Source organism: Neofelis nebulosa, chromosome 6 (assembly GCF_028018385.1).
Source record: "Neofelis nebulosa isolate mNeoNeb1 chromosome 6, mNeoNeb1.pri, whole genome shotgun sequence".
In the NCBI taxonomy this organism is placed as follows: Eukaryota; Metazoa; Chordata; class Mammalia; order Carnivora; family Felidae; genus Neofelis; species Neofelis nebulosa.
This window is the reverse complement of record NC_080787.1, coordinates 42,183,724-42,200,409: the sequence shown is the minus strand read 5'-3', so window position 1 is coordinate 42,200,409 and position 16,686 is coordinate 42,183,724. Positions and strand designations below refer to the sequence as shown.

General features: G+C 50.8%; 1 protein-coding gene across 1 annotated transcript in view; it reads left to right on the top strand.

The window, feature by feature from the left end:
• The window catches only part of LRFN2 (leucine rich repeat and fibronectin type III domain containing 2), a 181,367-nt gene extending 175,493 nt beyond the window's left edge, over nt 1-5,874 (top strand). The window contains exon 3 of the mRNA XM_058733829.1: nt 2,301-5,874. Within this exon, the coding sequence (XP_058589812.1) occupies nt 2,301-3,279 (979 nt within the window). The 3' untranslated portion in view covers nt 3,280-5,874. The remainder of the gene's footprint in view (nt 1-2,300) is intronic.
• The last annotated feature ends 10,812 nt before the right edge of the window (nt 5,875-16,686 follow it).

Below are 16,686 nucleotides of genomic sequence, written 5' to 3'. Positions count from 1 at the left end.
CATCCCCTCCTTGAATGGACGTGCTCTTACATTACTCATGTCCCAGCAAGGTGCTGGGTGGCGCGAATTTGGAGCCAAATGCTAGCTGTATATGTTTGCCTCTTACCTCAGCACCTCTTCCTTCCTGTCTGCAGAGTAAGTATCACGAGAGTGGCCACCTTGGAGAGTTGCTGTAGGACTAAGGGAGTTAATAGACAGAAAATAGGGCCTGGCCTACAGTTGACACGTAGTGTTGGCTCTTACTGTCGTCTGTGTTCTGGGTGTATACAGCTCCTGCCTCTCCAACTTACATCATTAGCTTGGAGGGGAAGCGAAGTGGGGCCTGTGGGGCCCTGGTCACATAGGACTCCTTGGGCTCTGCCCAGTGGGTGGCCCAGCAGACCAGAGATCCTATTGGAGGAGGAGTGTGAGCCCCGGTGGTGTTCTGGGCACTGTTCCAAGGAAGGGGTGGCTGACAAGCCACAGGGTGGGGCGGGCTTTTCAGTGAGATGAGGAAAAATGCCCCCATGTTTATCACATGGTAAGGAGCAAGCCCAGACTATGGGCCTAGAAACTAGCGTTAAAGGCCAGTGGCCCCTCCTAGCAGTCCTAGCTGTGTGACTTCAGGCCAGTCACTTCACCTCTCTGAGTCTTGGCCATTCCTCCTCTGTCATGACAGCACCAGTCCCTATCCTCACAGGGTTGCTGTGATGCCCAGGTGAAACAGATAGACCCAAGGGGCTGGCCTGTAGGCCTGGCAATTGTGCAACTCCCCCTCCCCCCTGTCCTGTCCCCCTCCTCTCCCTCCCCCCCCTCCCCCTGCCGCAGCCCCAGCCCCAGCCCCACCACCCTACCTCTTATAGCTATGGGCCAGGGGCGGGGCTGGGGACAAAGTTTCCTCCCCTGTGGCTTCCCCATCAGCAGAGCAGGCTGGGAGAATGAGGAGGGAGGCAACAGCCTCTGGGGCTGCCCACTGACGGGATGTCAATAAATGCCTGTCAGCTCCGATCCTGCACGCTGAGTTCCCTGGTGGAAGTTTTCAGGCTCCGGTATTTCATATTTGAGATCTCAATTAAGCTGCTTGGCTCTGGTTTGAGGGGTTGACGGGTGCTGATGGAGCCCTTGAGTAGTAGGGGACTGGAGAACAGAGGGCCCTTTGGGAGGAGGGGCGGTGGGAAAGGCAGAGAGGGACGTGGCCCCTCCAGGCCGAGGTGAATCTCTCTGCAGGAGTGTTTATGGGGTGACACAGGCATGGTCTCCCGAGATGTCACAAGGCCTGATACCCAGACAGGGCCTTAACGATCAAGGTTTACCTCCAGGCTGCCGGAGGGGCCAGGCGGGAGAGGCCCAGGAGAGTGGACGGGCCCCAGCATGGGACACTGCTGCCCCACCAGAGCCTCCCAGAGCCGAGGGACCAGTCCAGGCCTCCCCAAGCAGAGAATCTCTTTCCAGGCCTCTCTGGATGAGGCTGGCCCGCTATGCCCATGACGGAGGAATCATCCCTTCTCTCTGGGAAGCAGAATCGCCCTCCCATCTTCAACGTCGTGTGGTGCCCCTCACCTCTGTCAACACCCTCGCCCCGCTTCCAGTTCTCTTCTGCTTAGACCCTTTCTAGCCGGTTTGCAGCAGCAAGCATTCTCCCTGCACAGCGCAGGCCCAGGGAGGGGCTCCGGTTGGTCGTGTGGATGAATCTCCAGGACACAAAAAGGGGTAGAGTCCCCGGGGGACTCGAGCAGGGCCAGGGTGGGCCTGGCGCCCACCACCTCCCAGAGTCTGAGGGAACCATGGAGTCAGGCTGGGGGAGGGGGCTCCCTTGGTTTAGTCTCTGCTTCTGCAGCCTTTAACCTCTCTGCCTCTCTGTGTCTCTCCCTCTGCCCCTCCCGGTTTTCCTCTCCCATCTCTTTCCCCGAGGCGTCCCCCTTCTTCTCTGTACCTCCATCTCTTAACCACCCTCCACACCCCTGGCCTTTGTATTTCTACACCTGGTCTGTGTGTGCACCTCTCGCTGACCCCTCTACCCCCGAAACTCTGTCACTGCCTTTTTCATCCCCACCCCCTGCCCCGTCCCTCTCTGGCTCCTTATCTGCACCCCTCACCTCCTACCTCTCGGACTCCTTCACAACTTCCTGTCAACTTCCTGTCACCTGCCCTCCCTTCCTTTTCCTGTCTCTTCACCTGTCCCTCTCTCCTCTGCTCCACCTCATTCCCTCTGTGTCCCTGTGTCTGTCTCTCCCTCTCCCTGCCTCTCCTGTCCTCGTCACTCTCTATTACCGCCTCTGCCGACCCTCACCGTCCTCCCCCTCTGCGTCCACCCACCCCAGGATGATTCCAGCCTCCAACAAGGCCTTCGTGGTCAACAACCTGGTGTCAGGAACCGGCTACGACCTGTGTGTGCTGGCCATGTGGGACGACACGGCCACGACACTCACAGCCACCAACATCGTGGGCTGTGCCCAGTTCTTCACCAAGGCTGACTACCCACAGTGCCAGTCGATGCACAGCCAGATCCTGGGTGGCACCATGATCCTGGTCATCGGCGGCATCATCGTGGCCACACTCCTGGTCTTCATCGTCATCCTCATGGTGCGCTACAAAGTCTGCAACCAGGAGGCCCCAGGCAAGCTGGCAGCTGCCGCGGTCAGCAACGTGCACTCGCAGACCAACGGGGCCCCGCCGCCCCCTCTGGCCAGCGCGCCCAGCGGGGCGCCCGTGCCGGGGCCGCCCAAGGTGGTGGTGCGCAATGAGCTCGTGCACTTCAGTGCCAACCTGGCCCGAGGCAGCGACTCCTCTTCCTCCAGCTCCCTGGGCAGCGGGGAGGCTGCAGGGTTGGGACGGGGCCCCTGGAGGCTCCCCCCGCCTGCTCCCCGCCCCAAGCCCAACCTTGACCGCCTGATGGGGGCCTTTGCCTCCCTGGACCTCAAGAGTCAGAGAAAGGAGGAGCTGCTGGACTCCAGGACTCCGGGCGGGAGAGGGTCTGGGACATCAGCCAGGGGCCACCACTCGGACCGAGAGCCGCTGCTGGGGCCGCCTGCCACTCGGGCCAGGAGCCTGCTCCCCTTGCCCCTGGAGGGCAAGGCTAAGCGCAGCCACTCCTTCGACATGGGGGACTTTGCCGCTGCGGCTGCGGCAGCCGGAGGGGTCGCCCCGGGTGGCTACAGCCCCCCTCGGAGGGTCTCGAACATCTGGACAAAGCGCAGCCTCTCTGTCAACGGCATGCTCTTGCCCTTTGAGGAGAGTGACCTGGTGGGGGCCCGGGGAACATTTGGCAGCTCCGAGTGGGTGATGGAGAGCACGGTGTAGGCCCGTAGGGCGGGAGGTGGAGGGGGGGCTCCTCCTCTCACCCTTGCAGGGTGGATAAAGGGGAAAGAATCTATACTGGCAAGTCTTTGTGGAGTTTCCATGGTGATGTTTACATCCAGGGACAGTCTCGTCTCCCTGTCAACGCCCCCACCACCACCCACACCCCCTTCCAGGCCTGTCCCCCCCCCACCCAGCCGGGGTGTGCTCAGGGAAAGCGGACTCGATCGCTAAAATGTCGGACTGAGCCCTGAGTGTTTGGAAAGGCGGACTCCCTCCTTTCTAATCACGAATGTAGCGTGTAAGCAAGCGGCTTTGGATTGCTTATGGCTCCAGTGTTGTTTTTATTCCTCAACTTATTTTTCCCACTTCCCAGACTCCTCCTCTTCATTCACACAGATCACGGAGAATTTACTCTTCGTGCGAGAGCGGGTTCCCAGCAGCCCTGGTAGTGGGAGATTATCTACTGTCAGTTGACAAGAGAAGGGAGTGATTCTGGTCCCACACTTGTTTGGAAGGAAGACTAGGGCATCCCCTGCCCAGACTCCTCGTTATTCCCAACCACCTGAGCACTGGGGAGGGATGGGCCCCCACCGCCATGCCTGACCCAGCTTCCTCTGCTAAACATGATGCCCCTCAGCCGTCACATCAGCTTAAGCCAGAAGGTTAACTTCCAGGACTTATGTGTGGGAAAGGGAGAAGGGCTTTATGAGACCTAAGGGCATAAAGGATGTTAACCTTTGGAATTGCTTTAGGATTTTTACCTCTTTCAGGGGAAGCTGGGACAGAAAGTCCCCATGAGCCTGTGACAGGCCAAGAGGGTTTCTGAGGAAAGCAGAGTGGGATGGCCAAAGGAGCATTGGACTTGGAGTCCAGTGCTCTCCATTCGGGTTCTGGAGCCACCACCGGAGAACCAGCTGATCATACTGGGCAAGACCTTTTTTCTCTTTGGACCTCAGTCTCTTAATTCGCAAAATACTGGATTGTACCAGCTCTTGGGATTCCCTTTAAGTTCTAAGGACAAATGAACTCTTCCATGCCTCTAGATGTTATGGTTTCCAGATCAGCAGTACCAACAGCACAAGCTGGTACAGAGCGTCGCTATGCTTCCTCCTGGACACAGAGGAAGTCTTCTGGAGGTTTTGGAGGGGGAGAATCTGAATCTTTTTAGGATGGTAGGGTTTTGAAGTTTGAAGAGGTGTTTGCAAACATCTCATCCTTAGCCCTCTCTCCCTTTCCCCCAGAGCATAAAGGACTTGCCCAAGGTCACACAGTGAGTTAGTGACCAAGTCAGGCCACTTCCTGGGGTGGTGTTTGGGATTCATTATGCTGTCTACACCCTGGCTCGGGCATTTCTGTGTCCAGAGTCCATCCCTTGTCTGTCCTTGAGGAAGGTGGCTCAGGGTGGCACATGGGGGGACGCCTTTCCTGGATGACATCCTTGAGGAGGATCCATCTGTGGAAATGACATATGGCGATGGGAAGGGTACATGGGCTCCTTTCCACAAGGGGCATTAACCTTCACACCCCAGACCATGTCAAGAGGGGGCAGAGGACATATGGCCATGGAGATACTGCATGAGAAGCATCTCGAGGGCTTTCTCCTACATCTCTGTCTCTCTTGCTCTCCATCTTTCAGGTCTCTCCTCATTGCCAACATACTACCTCTCCCTCGGTCTCCCCAACCCATCCTTTGCTCTTCTGAGTCTCTGCCATTGATCTTTAGCCTCTCTTTTGTTCTTCTCCCTTCTTCCACTTGCCAACCACACCACATACAACATCCAGGTGAGTCCCCTTCTGCTGAAGGATTCTAATAGGCTCAGACCCGGAGCTGAGCTGGCGGCCCCCAAACCCACCTGGAACACACAGGAGCTGGTGGGGAACTGTCTATGCAGGATTGCCTTCTGGCTCCAGCCCGGGAGCCTCCAAATCCCTTGTCTTTGTCCTTCTCCACTGACCCAGATCCCTCCTGCCTCCTCTCTCCTCCCTTCTACTCTCCTGTCTTCATACTTGTCCTTCCTGTGACTCTCTGCCTTCCCCAGTCCCTTTCTGGTCCTGACAAAGTCATTAACAGACCAGGCCAGTCTCTTCCCGACACAAGTTGATTTTCCAGGCCAGTCCTGGGGCCAGAGCACATGTCTTCCCCCATCATGGTGGCAACCACAAAATTGGGTGACTAGAAAGGAAATCTCTCCTTCCCTCCCTCTTCCCCTGCCCGAGTTTTTCTTCTCTCCTTTTTCTCTCTGAACCTTTCTCCTTCAGTCTTTCTAAATGTAGCCATTGAGGAATTGAGCCCAAATACCACCTTTCTTTTTGCCTTTGGGTTCAGACACCCAGAGGGAAAATGGTGGACACCGGAAGAGGAGGAACCAACTGTCTACTCCTGTCAGTGACCCCAAGCTCTGTCGTGACATGATATGTACTTGCACTTCTGTTTGTCATGTTTCTGACTGGGGCTTTTGGAAAGCAACATCCCTGTGGTCAGAATATAAATGCCAACTTTCTTTGCTTAAAAAAAATGTACAGTAAAATGTACAGTCTAAAAAAACAAAACCAACCACACTTCTTGGGAGAGAGAAAAAAAAGAACATTCTCATATCTGTGAATGTCTGCTGTTCATTTCTCTGGAAACTGCGGTTTTCCGAAGGTGGCTTTGAAGTGACATTTTCTCTTGCACCTGTGTTTATTACTGCCTGGTGGGAGCCTGCTCCCTGCCAAGTTCGTGTATACGACGGGAGCCTTCTGAAATAAGAGAGAATGGGGTCGTCCTTCTGAAATAAAGAATGGTAGAGGGATCTGGAGTGAAGCTCCAGGTGAAGAAGGAATGGTCCGTCTGCAGCTATTCTGACTGTCCCACCTGGTACCTCTCTATCTCAAATACCAGCCCTGCCTCCTTTTTCCTGTACTGTGGCCACCACCACACTTAGCCACCAGGGGTGCACAGGTCCCTCCACCCATTTGGTTGAGCCCTGAATGACACTTTTTCAAAAGGGTTTTTTCCTGGGAAACTGGAACAAGGAACCAAAGCATAAACTCAAAGTATAAAAACGAATAAACTTCTGGAACACAGCTTCCCAACCCTAGCTACATCTAATGGCTAGATTAGCACTGTCAGATAGGAATATGGTGTGATCCACAGTCATTTTAAATTTTCCAGTAGTTGCATTAAAGCAAGTATAAAGAAACAGGTGAAATTAATTGTCATAACATATTTTAGCTAATCCAATATATCCCAAATATTATTATCTCAATGTGTAATCACTATAAAATTATAAATATGACATTTAAGTTTAGTTCCCCACCACACCACCAAAGTTTTGGAAATCTAGTATGTTTTTTACACTCAGAACACATCTCAGTTCAGACTAGCCATGTGTAAAGTGCTTGAGGGCCACCTGTGACTAGTACTGGTCACCATATTGGACAGTCCGACTGGACATATAATGATCGACTTTCAAGCACAGCTTTGGGGAGGGGAAGGAAACTAACAGTTATTAAGCACCTACAGTTTCCAGGTACTGTGTTGGTACTTGACAGGCATTTCTTACTGAAGCCTCCCAAAGTAGATATTATTATGCTGATTTTACAGATGAAGGGCCTGAGCCCCAGAGGGGTTAAATAACTTGCCCAAGGGCACACAGTAAGTCTGGCTGAAAAACCTTCGCTCTTCCCATATCATCGCACTGCCTCACCAGTTCTCTCTTCCTCCCTTCAGTCCATTATAGATTATATTTTAGAATGATGGAAGTACTCAGATTTACTGCCTAATCTGGAAGCAATTGGTTTGGCCTCCATGTCTGGTAAAATTCTCAGAATGTTGACTCCAGGCAAAGGTCCCTTTGTTAAGTGGTTTCCTCTGAATTCGCACTGGCCTTTCTGGCCCTTCTTGGCCTGTAATGCATTCCCTCCCCTGGCCAGGAAGATCCCCCCAGGCTTCAGAAGGTCTTGCTCAGATCATCCTTGTGATCACCCCTTCTCCTGCCCTGGTGATGTCTAGGAGGTCCCTTGCTTAATAACCTTCTACCTCCAGTCTCACCTAGTCCCCTCTGCCCTGAAAGCCTGTTAACTTCATCCTCATAAGATAGAAAGCTTCACAACAGCTCACTCCAATGACCACACCCATCTTCCCACCTCTTCTTCTTCCTAAACTCTTAGTCCCTACCAGGAGTATGGCTTACCCACCCAGATCCTTCTTCCTGATTGAGAAAAGCTTCAGTTCTCTGATCTTTTGCAAAGAAGAGGTAGCCCAACCTAATTATTAAGCTTTCTGACCAATAGTCCAACCCCCCTTTCCCCAAATTCTTTTTTTTTTAATGTTTGTTTATTGGGGCTCCAGTGTGGCTTAGCCGGTTGAGTATCCAACTTCGGCTTAGGTCCTGATCCCACAGTTTGTGAGTTCGAGTCCTGTATCAGTCTCACTGCTGTCAGCAAAGAGCTCACGTCCAATCCCATGTCTCCCTCTTTCTGTCCCTCCCTTGTTCATGCTCTCTCTCTCTCTCTCTCAAAACTAAATAAAACATTAAAAAATAATAAAATAAAATGTTTATTTATTTTGAGAGTGAGAGAATGTGCCCATGCACCAGTAAGGGAGGGGCAGAGAAAGAGGGAGAGAGAGAATCCCAAGCAGGCTCCGAGATGTCAGCACAGAGCCCGATGCGGAGCTAGATCTCACCAACCGGGAGATCATGACCTGAGCAGAAATCAAGAGTCCGACACTTAACTGACTGAGCCACCCAGGCACCCCTCCCCAAATTCTTGATAATGATGCATTCTTCAGTTTCCCCTCAAAGGAGATGCTTTCATTTTGCCATCATAACACTCTTGAAATTCCAAGAGAAATGACACACACTTTTTCTTTTTTAAAAGGGATATAATTTCCAGCCAGGTAAAAGGAAGGTCATTGTCTCAGATTTTCCCCTTCCAACACCAGTAATAACTTCTCTCCCACAGTCTGTAGGTACTGAATTTTCCTAAGCAGGGCCTGAGTCCTTCTGTGTCTTCTATTCTCTGTTGTCTGTCTGTCTGTCTGCAGTGAGGGTCTGAGCCAGGCGGGGCTTCCTCTGTTCTCGCCACCATTGTGATAGCTACAAATTGCTGCTGGTAAAATCGACACCCTTCTTCAAAAGACAAGACTTGGCAGACAGCGGGCGAAAACCCAACGCATGGTTTTAAATAGCACACCTCGATCCTCAAACCCAGCCGCTCCCTGCGATGCGGTTGGCAGCAGGAAGTTTGTTGTGACAAGGCTTCTCATGGGTAAATACCCGAGGTTTCTACCTTTGCGTAATAGAATCAGACCCATCCATGTTGCTCTCCCAACACCTAAAAGGAACACGGCTCCCTTCACAGTTTAAAAATACCTGTTTTTGCCTTAAACCCAAGATCTTAGTGATCTGATCTTCTGTGATCTATTTAAGTTTTCCCACCTCACAGCTGGTCAGTGTTTTACTACAAGACTCAGGGTTTCCCTTCCTTGCAGCCTCTGGCAGAGGGAATTGCTGTGTTTCCCAACGGACTGTAGAGGGGAGCCCTTTATGTCTCAAGCTACCCTGTGATGCCCATCATGGCCATTTAGCATCTTCTGACGGGCACAGCCATCTTGCCCTGTGGCCTCATTTTGGACACTTGGCATCTTTCTTCAGCTCACCAACTCTAGGCAAATGGGTGCAGATTTCAGGCTCCTGCCTGGCTATTTTCTTGTTCTTGTTGGGATCATTGAGCCTCTGGTTCCTTTAGCCAGCAGTCAAATGTGAGCGAGAGCCAGGATTCTGGGCCCGCATCTGGAGTCTCTGTGGGGCTGGGGCAAGAGAGATCTGATTCCCTAATCCCTTTCTGCACTGCCGGTGCCTCCTGCAGGCACCCGCTTGGTTTCTTAGTGATGAGGGGGTGAAGCTGGAATTTCACCCATCTCCATGGGATCCCCAAACCCATCTGGTCCACAGCCAGTCAGCCCACTGACCAGCCTCCCACGGCCTCAGGCCGCTCCGTCCAGCTGCCCATTTGGTTAAGTGACGATGAGCACACCCCCTCTTCTTTTACCACCTCCTCTGTGCCATGTGTTCATGGGTGCTCCCTGGCACACCCAGCAGCGAGTCTAGCATTTATACACGTTGCGGGAGTGAGATTTTTCCCCTGGACATTCCCTATGCTGTATTCAAGATAGCCCCTGTTCCTTGAACCGTTGTTACCTCTGCTAGCTGAACTTCCTGATGCTGTTCCCACGTTGGGAAGAAAAACCTCAGAGCCTCACACCTCCATCACCGACTGGGTACGTCCTGATACAAAGCAGGTGTCTCATTCACTGTCTGAGAAGGAATATTATGAAGAAGGAGTTGAGATCTCAGTTACACCCAGTAATCCCTGTTACATACTTTCCACCCATTCCTTTTGGGGATCTCTGGAGGATTACAATTTCTGCCCGTCTACCGAGGATGGGCCCGTTGCCTTACCTACCCAGACTAATTACGGGAAAGTTTTATCCCTTCATTAAGTTGACAAAAGGTTAGCATTTTCCAAGTGGATATTGAACTGCAAAATTAAATTGCTAATAATAGCCGACATTATTGAGATTTTCCTATGTGCCATGCACTGTTCTAAGATTTTGTTTTTAATATAATCTCAATTTATCATCAAAACAACACAGTGAAGTAGGTATTATTATTAACATTTCTGTTGGAGAAGCTAAGGTAGAGAGGGGTTAAATATCTTGCCCAACATCACATAGTTAAGTGAGTGGCAGAGCTGGATAAACATTCAATAAATGGATTTGTACCGAAGGTACCTGCAGAGCTGCAGAGGTGAATAGAAACACAGTTTGCTGGGTTTCATGTCAAAGGCCTGAACCCTGGCGTGTGAACCTTGAATTCAAGAAGACTGAACCCAGCAGAAAAAGTGAGAGAGGTGGAGAAATCAGTGCTGCATGCATTCAACATGCATTTGCTGACCTGCTGTGTGCCCCACACTGTGCCTGGTTTTAAAAGAAAGCAAAATAAAAGTAAAGGACACTGTGCATGCCCTTGAGGGCCTTCTATGTTTCCCTGAGGGGCAGGGACATGAGCTAGTTTCTGGATCTCTGATTTTACAAGATGGGTCTGTTTTCATTTATTTTAAGATAACGTATAGCTTCGGGGAACCCACTATCCAGGAGGTGATGGATGGATGAATGGATGGATGGATTGGCCAGAACCACATGCCCAAGGCGGCACTTCTGGCTGGAAGCATTAGCTAGGTTTTAAGTTCCAAAGGAACTTGACATGGCGGGGGGGGGGGGGGGGGGGGGGGGGGGGGGGGGTGTTACTGGCTCTGTGCCAAACACGTGCCCAGTCAGGACTGAAATCCTGTGTCTTATCAAGCAGGGGTGGAAGGAGGCAAGTGGCTCTCACGGGAGCTTTTAAACAGGGTTGGGGGGCAGGATGGAGAGAACAAAGAGAGGCAGTTGCAGAGAACTGGGTGTGGGGGTCCTGAGTAACCCAAGGCAAGTACAATGGCTCCTGTGGGTGAGGGGCCATTCTGTGGGAGTAGCTGGATTCAGAGCCATTTCTTGGTTCTAGTTTCCTTTCTGGTAAAGTACCAATGGTAAGTATGGACTTTGGTAAGTATGTCTCAGAAGTACTGTGTAGTTCTATAGATCACACTTGAGATTGGCTATTATCATAGCCATTATTATTAATGACATGCATCATTGAAAACATTAGTATAAATTACAGAGAATTAGTGATGATATTAGGTATTTCAGACTCAGAGAATCTCAGGGCTGCCAGAGCCATCAGACGCCATCCACTTGAACCTCCCTCGATGGGTATTAGAATCTTCTGTTCGATATCCATGGAAACTGTTATTAATCTTATTACAAGCAAGACTGTGCATGATGAATTTCAGAATTCACCCCGGCAGGAAGTGGCTCCCTGTACTCCAATCAGATCAAGGCCCGATGGTTATGGCTCTGTGTTCCTGGTGGGCCTTGTGGAGCCATCATTCCTGCCTTCATAAGAAATGCAGAGGCCAGACAGAAAGCAGCTGTGGCCAGAATAGTGGTAGGAAACTGGGTACAGAGCCGGGAACTTAGCTGGGAAAATCTCGGAGGGGGAGATGCTGTCCCCTTGACAAATCAGCCCTGGTCTCCATGACAATGAGAAAAGGCAGGAGGCAAGAAAGGGGCAGGAAACACATGGTAGCCTCTGCAGCCTCTAATGCTCCTTCATGTTCCAAGATCCTCAGTCCCAACAGCAGCAAGGAGGACCTGAAAAATCTCTGACCTCACCCCTGGGCTCCCTCACTTATCACTTCCCCAATCCCTGCTCACCCTTTATCCTTGTTCCAAGTCTGGCATAAAAGCCAAAATCTAACAATGGGACTCTGGAATGACATAAAGGCTACCATCAAGTCCTCCCAGCCGCTTTCTCCATTTCTCTGGGTTAACAGACATTTTCCCTTATAGGATGTAAATGCTCATGCTCTGCCAGATGCCAGGTAAATCACCTAGGGACAGTACTTGAGTTAGTGGTGAGTTCTTCCCAATGGGATGGTAGGAGGACCTGAAGCAGCCCACTAACCAGCCCTTTCCACCTCTCCTTAACATCCAGGTCCCCTCCAGCACAAACATGGTGAAAAGTGACTCCCAGTTTGGTCTTTACTTCTCAGTCATCACATTAGTCCCCACTGGAATGAAGAAGGAATTTTAGAGGAATACTCCACCTCATCCAGCAGTGGATGGCTGGGCAGGCCCCTTGGGTAGAGCTGACACTTCACAGTTACTTGAGGGAGAAGTGAGGTACAGCAGAACACGTGGCTGGGGATAGGGTGACCCCCATGCAAAGAGCCTGGCTTCCATGATGAAGGTAAATGGAGAGGACTGTGGGTCACTGCAGAGGGAGGATGTGGGGAGGGCCCCAACAGCCATCAAGTAAAGGAGTCTAATTCTTCCTTGATCCTCACATTTTTTGCAGGGTTCTGATGAGACTCTGCCTTCTGAGGAATTCTGCAAACAGGGTTAGTTTAGTTCAGCCTTGGCCAGTATCATTAGGGAAGCAGAGCTTGGGACTTTTCTGGGACTTTTCCTCTTGAGCTCTAGAGCCCTCTATCTCCCCTGAGGTATGGAAAATGGGGATCTGTGCCAGGTATGAGAAAACAAGATACTCTTGCCTGAGCCCCTCTGCCTTTGGTTTGGGGTAGAAAACAAGATGGAGGGGGTTGAGACAAGAGTATCTGATTCCAGGGGTGGTCAACTGGGCTTTCTTCCCTACATCCAGACTTGTCTGCAGAATGGTGGGGGAGAAAGCCAAGTGGAGACATTTGAGATATATACAGTCCACAGCAGGGCTAGAGAGGTTGTACAGCATCCCGCTGTTTCAAGTAAATTCTTTCAAATGGATAACCATGACTTCCATTTCTTTTTTTTAAGTTGATTTATTTATTTTGAGAGAGAGAGAGAAGCAGAGAGAGAATCCCAAGCAGACTCTGAAGTACCAGCATGGAGCCCTACTCAGGGCTCTAACTCACGAACCATGAGATCATGACCTGAGCCAAAATTAAGAGCTGGATGCTTACCCAACTGAGCCACCCAGGCGCCCCATGCCTTCCATTCCTTACCCCAAAACTCAGATTTACGCATCACTGCTTTCCCCAGTTTACAGCTTTTCCAACCTGAAGATGTAAGTTATTTATTTGGGATTTTTTTTCCAAGTTCTTATAGAGCTTATGGAGCAGAAGGGGTTCTCAAATGAAACCTTCAGACCCCAGAACTGGTGTTTCCATCACACTATACCCTCCCCCCCCCCCCCCACACACACACACTCACTCGGCCATTACAGTGATGCCCACCTGCTGCAGAAAATAGAAGTGAAGGCCGGAAGGCACCCAGAGAAAGGAAACAAAATATCCACACAGCAAGAGAACAACCAAGTCTGGGAGAGATACAAAAGGATATAGGGCTCTTGAGAGTTGCAGTATGAGTCTGGGAAGGGTGGCTCTGCCAGGAATGTTCCATGAGCATGAAGATCTCTCAGCCCTCCAGTCCCACCCTGGGTGGGATAGGGGTCAGAGACCACAGTCTGCTATTGGCTAAGCAAAGGAAGGGGGGAGGTGAGAGGGATCAGGCAAGCACGAGTAAGGAAGAGGTGAGGGGCAGAATCAGAGGAAAACTTGGGAGGACAAAGCTGTATAGGTCCAGCTCATCTTCCATCCACATCTAGAAGAGGGCACAGAGCAGAGGCCTGGGATGGGCCTCCACCTGGATTGTCCCTGTAGGCCCACTCCCTAGTGAAGCCAGGAGGCAAGCAGGGGGCCCCCTGAATCTGAGGTCCTTCTCGGGATTTGAGCGTTTGTGCTGTATGTGTTTGATGCTCTTTTTCTTCCCTGTGGGAAGGCAAAGACTTCCCCAGGAAGTCTTTGGAAGCCTTAGGAAGAGAGGCCCATTGGGACATCAAAGCTTAGTGAAGGAGGAAAGGGCTGGCTTCTCCATGAACACTAGAGGCTCTAAGGCATAGACCCACCATCAAATCCACTTGTCTCTTCCAGGTCTTCATGAAGGGATGGACACCAAATGACTGGAGAATGGCTGAGGGTGATGAGCCCCTGGCTTTCCAGATTATTCCAGGGTAAATTTATTGAGGGGAGAGCTGTTGCACAGAAGAACAGAAGTGTTTCAGAAAGTTTTACAGAATCTGAGTTGGCCTTGAAGTAGCTAGGGAAGGGCAGACTCAGGAATCTCCCTACTTGATTGTGAGGCACCATAGATAGCAAAGCTCTTCGCAGAACACAAAGGACTGTGCAAGCAGGGAAAAGGGAACTCATCCTACTTGCCAAACAGAGGAATAAGCATCCATGTGCTATTTCTTATAATCCTCACCCATGACACACAGGTTGGATCACCCATTTTACCACCTAGAAAACTGAGACTCGGAGAGGATAAACAACATGCTGCAGGTCATAGAACTAGTCAGGGGAAGAGCTGGGTAATCAGTCAATCATTGGAGGTGCCCCAAAGTTACCTAACAACAGCAAAGGACATTAGAATCTCAGTGAATCATCTGGAAGGATGATGCGAGCCACAAGGGTTAAAAGAGGACCTGTAACATTAAAAAATGGAAGACATGGAGAAATCTATTGGACAGATATTTAATGCCTTCTCTGTGTCTGTCCCAGTGCCTGTGTGATGAAAAGTAGAAGGCTGTCCTCAAAGTCCTTAAACATCCTGACAAACTGAGGCCTATTGGCTTTTTTGTTCTTGCTTTCTCAAATGTGGGGGCTGGAGAGAGGAGTAAGCCAGCAGGCCCAATGGGGCAAGTGCACTGCATACCCTCTCCAAGGGAGTGGAGTCTTTTTCAGTATTCTCATCTGTAAAATGGCCATGGCATCTCTCTACCTCCAAGGATTTCTGTGTTTGTAAATCACAGAGCTCTATGTTGATACACAAATAACCCAGCGCATTTGAGAAATCACCAATTCATGATGATTAACGACATGGATCAATGATAACACTGTTATAAATTACAGAACACTAATGATTATGTGGGTATTAGGCCCAGAGTCTTGGGGCTGGAAAGATCAGAGGTCTCCAAGTAAGCTCTCCTCTGTTCATCAATATCCCTGCCAGGTGGTTATTCTGATTACAAATGATTCCATACTTTTAATTTATAAGTCCTCCAAGGACAAGAACACATGAACTCATTCCCTGTGCTCCGATGAACTCAGTGCTTAATTATGGCTCTAGCTTTGTACAGACTCCACCATTCCCACTCCTTAGGAGACCCCTGAGTCTTTACTGAAGACAACTCCCAGAATATTCTGTGGTCATCACTGGAGTAGAAAAGCACAGAGAAAGGGCCCCAATGTGGGGAGTCTTAGGGATTGTTCCTTTGCCAGATCAGCTCTTGTCTCCGTGGCATGTGGGAAAACAAGACAGGAAGAGGGGGCAGGGCACTGGGTGACATCCAAAGCCCCAGCAAGTGAATGTTTTTTCTGCAACGACTTTCACTACCAACTGTGAGATCCAGCAAAGCTGCCCACCACCTGCCAGGTACACAGCCCAGGCCACTGACAGGATACCTGTACTCTTGGGTCCCCACTCTGAAGACAACCCCCTCCCACCAGTAATTTCTTATTAATTCTCCCATTATCCTTAATCAAGGACTAGGAGAATGAAATTTCAAAACAGTAATGAAATCCCAGGACCTCAATATGAATCACTATTTAGCCCCTTCCACATCCTTCCTAATGGCCTGACATTCTGGCAGATAAATTTGTCCCTTTGGTTCTTGCCCTATTACCATGTAGAAGCTCAAAGAAAACCCTGCTGGGTGTCTAGCAAATCGACTGGTGTCAGGTCCCTCCCTGACATACTGAGGAGCATTCTTCAAAGAGGGAAGGGGGAAGAGCCAGGGATATCCCTCAAAATCCCACCCACCCCCAGCCTCCCCTCATTGCCCACGTGTCTGTGGCACAAGTACCATGCACCTGTTTGGATGGAAAGAAAAAAAAGGACCATCCAAATCTCCTGAACCCGCACACCAATCACGAGTCCTGACAGTCAAGGTCGTGAAGCCTTTATTAAATCTGTCTACCTGACCTGAGGTCTGCGGGGCTCAGTCACCTCTGCGTGACTGGCCAGTCCCCTTGACCCCACAGGCCTTCACGGAAGGGCGGTTTGAGGAACAAGATAATGCACAAAAGAGGGAGAATATACTCATGTGAAGAGCCAAGTTTCCATGTTGATGGTAAGTGGAAGAGCCTTTGGGTCTGAGCTGAGCTCTGAGGAGGGCAAGGGACCCATCCTTTTCACTGCTACAAACGCCTACAGCCGGGTTCCTGCTCACGCCCGGCCCTCTCTCCTGAGGAATCCTGTGAGCCTTGACTTTGAAGGAACCTTAACCCCTGAGGGCTGTGTCTTCTCCTGCTGCCTGGACCAAGCTCAGATCTCCTCAGTGAAGGGAGAGTACTCAGTACCTTGAGGGGGAAACGGGTGTGGGCAATGCACGGACCAAGACAAGAGCCCCAGGTCCTGCTCGCAGACCCTTTTCCAGATAGCTAACACTGGGGTGAAGGCTGGGAAGGCAGGAACCGGGGAAGGTCCTGCTGGGATGCGGGCTCCTGGAAGGTGACTTTCTAGTGGCTAGATGACCGCGTGCACAAATAACCTCCACACTCTTGGTTATGCTTGACTGATGACCGTGGGCAGTGACCAGTCCTGTGAAAGCAAAAGGAAATGAGAGGAAACTTGATACACAGAGAGGCGGCCAAGTTAAAACCACCAGCAGTGTGTGCCACACCTGTTTTCAAAAGACACTCCCATTCGCGTGGAGGTTCTGACTTAGGCGTTACTATTCCGTCGCGTTTCAGGTGAGAGCAAATTTCGCAAAGGGTTCCCTGGTCCCCCCACCCCGCCCCCGCATCCCGAGCTTAGATGGGAGCCCC